The sequence below is a fragment of the Crocuta crocuta genome, unplaced genomic scaffold (genome assembly GCF_008692635.1).
Source record: "Crocuta crocuta isolate KB4526 unplaced genomic scaffold, BGI_CrCroc_1.0 scaffold334, whole genome shotgun sequence".
NCBI classification, from domain to species: domain Eukaryota; kingdom Metazoa; phylum Chordata; class Mammalia; order Carnivora; family Hyaenidae; genus Crocuta; species Crocuta crocuta.
In genome coordinates this window covers 1,946,440-1,950,908 of record NW_027533260.1, presented here as the reverse complement: position 1 = coordinate 1,950,908, position 4,469 = coordinate 1,946,440, and the positions used below count along the sequence as shown (strand labels likewise).

Genomic DNA, 4,469 nt, shown 5'->3' with positions numbered 1-4,469 from the left:
GTCTGCACAAGAGAAGTCTTTCTTCTTCCGCCCTGGGGCCCAGTTGGCTGGGCGTCCAGCTGCATCTGGAAGACACGGGGGCCACACGCCCGCGTCCGGCAGCAGCTTTGGGGACGCGTGCACCCCAGCCCTCTCCCCGTCCCCTTACCTCCCACAAAGACACTCTCCCCGACGGAGATGGGCACGCCCGCGTTGGCCTGGGGAAGGACAGGAGACAGACAACGGGCNCGGTTGCTGGGCTCGGCGCTTCTGCCCTCACGGTCTGTTCCCCACGCGGCCACCAGAGGGTGCCAGTTCCCGCTCATGTTGGCTCCTCCCCTCCCAGCCCTACAGGGCACCATCCCCTTGCTCCCCAGCAGGGTAAAAGGAAGCCCTTACCTGGGCCTTCAGGGCCTCACAGTCGGACACCTATCCGTCCGGCCACCAGGCCTCGTCACTGTCCCTGAACGCTCTAGTCACAGCCTTGCCTCGAGACCCTGCGGCTGCTCCCGCCTAGACAACTCGCTCTTCCCAGATACCCTCGTGCCCCTCCCCCCGCCCCAGCTTCAGGTCTCAAAAGGCTCCTCGCAGAGGCCGCACCTGACCACTGGAGGGAGACGTGCCTCATTTGCCTCACTTCCTCCCAGTATTTTACACACCAGCGTGTGCACGCAGAGGCTGCACCCTCCCCGCGTGCGGGCGCCCCTGGCCGAACACCTTCAGCTCAGGAGGCGGGGGGCCTCAGAACCATCGCTCACACGCCAAGAACGAACAACCGATTTCTCCCTGGACGGCTCTGACTTTCCAAGTTCAAGAGCACTGCCCTCACCTACCGACAATATGTGCCGGGTGGAAAGAGAAGGCAAGGACCAGGGGAGGGGACGAGAGGAAAGGAGAGGAAGAGGGGAGGGACCGAGCCGCCGAGGCTCACCTGCTCCTGCAGATGGTCCCACATGCCGCTCACGGGCTTCCGGTACAAGCCGGCATGCGTGGCCACCAGTACCTGTGGGTGGGAGCCAGACACCCTCCTGGGCCCCTTCCCAGAATCCTCCAAGGATGCGACCCCAACCCTCACCAATCCAGAGACCGGTGCCCCCAGATGAGTTTCTCAGCATAACCCCGCCCAGGCCCCCCTCCCCCTCCCGGGGACCCTGCCCCTCCACCTCCCACTGGCGCTTATGGCTCCTCCCAGGGCGCCTCTCCCCTTCTGTGTCCCCGCCTCAGGATCTCTGTTCCCCTCTCTCTGGGTCCCCGCCCCCCACCTCCACCACCCCGACTCCCAGGCAGCCACACCTGAAAGGGGAGCCCCAGCTTCTCCACCACAGCCTCCACCTTGGCCTTGAACTCCTCCGCTGGCAGCTTTCCGCGCCCGATGCCCATCTGGTTGGTGAAGATCACCAGCTGGGGGACACATGGGGGTCATCTGGTGCCCTCCGCCCCCTCCCCAGGGCTGCCCCGTGGCCCAGGCACCACGTGCAAAAAGCACACACACCTTGTAGCCTTCCGCATCCAGCTCCCGAAGCTTTCGTGGAATCTCCAGGTACGAGAGCCTAGGGCAGGTGGGAAAGCGGCAAGGTGATGGGGGGCCCCCTGCGGATGCCTCACTCACCCCCTTGTTCTGCCTCCTATCACCTCCAGTCACTGGGGCCAGTGGGAAAGACCTTCCCAGAGCGTGTGGTGATGAGGGTCCCATCCAGATCAAAGGCGGCCACCTGATGGTCAGCGAGAAAAGAGGAACAGGACGCTGTTACGCCTCCCATCCCCCCCGCAAGGTGGAGACTAGGACCACTCGCCCTTTACCCACAGGGAAACTGAGTCACAGAGCCTCCACATCTTATGTGAGGGCAAGGCACAGCAACGATGTGTCCCTGGCACCCGGGCGCAGAGCTTGAAATCTTTACCGCACTGCCTGCGGCTTCTCCTAAACGCCTAGGTTTTCCGGTCTTTCAAATGGGGTTCACGGGGCGCCTGGGTGGTTCAGTCGGGTAAACATCTGACTTCAGCTCAGGTCGTGATCTCAGGGTTCGTGGGTCTGAGCCCTACATGAGGCTCTCAGCTGAGTCCGCTTCAGAGCCTGTCTCCCTCTCTCTGCCCCTCCCCCGCTCACTCTCCCTCGGTTGCTCAAAAATAAATATTTAAAAAATCGTTTTTGAAATACAATAAAATGGGGTTCAAATCCCACCCGCCTCCTCCCCTGACCTTCACCCCAGAAGCCTAATAACCCTGGAAATGAAAACAGGAGTGTGGTTGCTTGGGTGCCAACTGCATGTCAGGGGCTGTGCCGCGTGTGCTTTCCGGGGATTGGGGACTTTACTGCGGAGCCCAGCGGGGCTAAGAACGCGTGGACTAACAGCTCGGAGCTCGGGTCGCGGCTACAATCGGCTACCCCTGCTACAAAGACCGAGGCTCGTTGCTGAGGTTACTGTGGGTCAGGCGGCAGCTGCCAGACATCAAAGTCCCCAGCGCCTGAATCTGTCCTCAGGTGCGCTTCTCAAAAAACAAAAACAAAAAACCAGAAGTGGAGGCTCAGAGATTGAATGACCTGCCCAGGGACACACAGCAAACTGAGGGCCCAGCCCCTACCCCAGGTCGGTGTGGCTCCAGCTTGGCCCTCACCTTGCCGCGGGGCTTCACCCCCGGCGCCGTAAACACTAACAGCTTCTCAAAGTTCTCCCAGCCGGAGGGCAACTTCCGCATCCGCTTCTTCGGTGGTTCAACGTCCTCGGCCGCGTCTGGGGCCACCGGAGGGGTGCCGGGTGGAGTGTCTGGCTGGGATTCAGACGTGCGGGCCTCTTCCCAGCGCAGGGTTAGCGGGTGGAGGCCGTTGACCAAATACAGTGTGTCCCCCACCCTCAGAGAGCCTTCGGACCCCGGATTCAGCTCCTGGGTGCCAGCAGTTGAGGGATTAATTCCCAGCTGCAAAGGGAGACAGAGGAGCTGGGATCAACTGCATTCCTCCCCAGGAGCCTCCTCTAATTAAACGACACGGGGAAGAACTTCCTTTCACCACCTGCCAATCAGACCCACAGACCCCGCCTCTTCGCTGTGCACCACCAATCAGGGACCTGGAAATGTTACAGGCGGCCAGTGTTACCCAATTTAAACGTGGATGGATACCCAACTGGAGAAGATAACACTTGGAGGCTTCTCTACTGGCCACACCCCTTCCCTCAAAACCAGATTTTTCCAATGGGGCCTGTTCCTCCTGCTGGGTTGCTATTCCTCCCCAACGCCACCCCCAGGCCTCACGGAGGAACGGGTACCTGTTTCACTGCCACGGTCTTCCTCCCAGGGTCTGCGACCAGCTCCACTGAGGGTTGAGAGGGTGGAGTCAGAATGTGCATCCTTGTGCGATCATTTCCCTCGTTACTGGGGAGCACGGCCAGCTTTAAGGCACAGGATGGGGGGTATAGCCCCAATTTGGGAGGGAAAAGCAGCTTATTTCTAAATGGGATCGGCTCTCTCCCTTACATGCAGGAATCAGATAAGGCCTTAGGATTGCCTGTGACGCGGGTTCTCGCCTACGGACAGGGCGGGCATTTTCCATAAAGAATTGGCTTCTCTCCCTGATGAGCCGTGTGCTTAGCTGCAGGTCCTGGGCTTCGCCCGTTACCACCTAGGCCTGCATAGCAACAAGCACTTTTCACCATACGATCGGCTCTCTCCTCGTCGTGACCTGAATCAAGGCTTCACGGTGACCTGTAAGCATCCTCCTCTGACACCTTTGTTGGATTGGCTCTATCCCCTCCCCACTAAGGGGTCTGCCTAGTGCCAGGTCGGGCACAGCTGTTCTCTTCCTATACTCTCCAGAGGGCACCTACCAACTTCAGGACTAGTTACACGACGCAGTTCTGCCTCGTGGCCTAACATCTCCCCTACTGGCCTGGCTGCCCATCTTTCCTGCAGACTGTGTTCCAGCTCCAGCAGCGGGCCACACCCCCTACAGCTCCGGCCCCGGCCCCGCCCACCTTGGTTTCTGGAGCACTTCCGGTCGGTAACCTGGGTCAAGGGTCCCCGGCCGAGGACAAGGATTTGCCCGTCCGAAGGCAGGAAGATGGGGGGCGCACCCCCAGGGGGGCTCTCCAGCCACAGGCGGCCCTGGGGCTCCACCTCGGCCATCCCTAGCGCCAGCCTAAGGGGAAGTAGGTAAACAGGTTTGATTGGCGGAACGCCCTCAAATTGCTATAGGAAGTCCCGCCTCCCCCACCAGGAATTTCCCTTCTTCCGCTGAAGGCTCCGGAAATCCCACCCTCTCGCCGGCCTCCAGCTCGCGCCGTTTCCCAGGCGACGACGCCCCGCTCATTCCCGCCACGAGCCGGGACCCCTACGTCCGAAGGCAAAGGCCAAGAACCTCGCGTGCGCTCCTAGCTCGGCCCCATGCTCACCATGCCGGACCGGCGCTCACCTGCCACTTGCGACCGGGGAAGTCAGCCCCGAGGGGTTCTGCCCGCAACTCCACCGGCTTCTTTCTCTGTTTCTCGGCGGACGGA

The 4,469-nt window shown here is 61.1% G+C and overlaps 1 protein-coding gene across 1 annotated transcript in view; it reads right to left on the bottom strand.

Annotated features, from left to right (window-relative positions):
- Positions 1-4,469, bottom strand: part of PNKP (polynucleotide kinase 3'-phosphatase) — a 5,738-nt gene extending 1,269 nt beyond the window's left edge. Inside the window, 10 exon segments of the mRNA XM_077747074.1 lie at positions 1-65; positions 149-197; positions 911-982; positions 1,273-1,380; positions 1,472-1,529; positions 1,612-1,691; positions 2,596-2,895; positions 3,243-3,289; positions 3,948-4,111; positions 4,385-4,469. The exon segment at positions 1-65 is cut by the window's left edge and continues 4 nt beyond it. Coding sequence (XP_077603200.1) covers positions 1-65; positions 149-197; positions 911-982; positions 1,273-1,380; positions 1,472-1,529; positions 1,612-1,691; positions 2,596-2,895; positions 3,243-3,289; positions 3,948-4,098 — 930 coding nt within the window. The 5' untranslated portion in view covers positions 4,099-4,111; positions 4,385-4,469.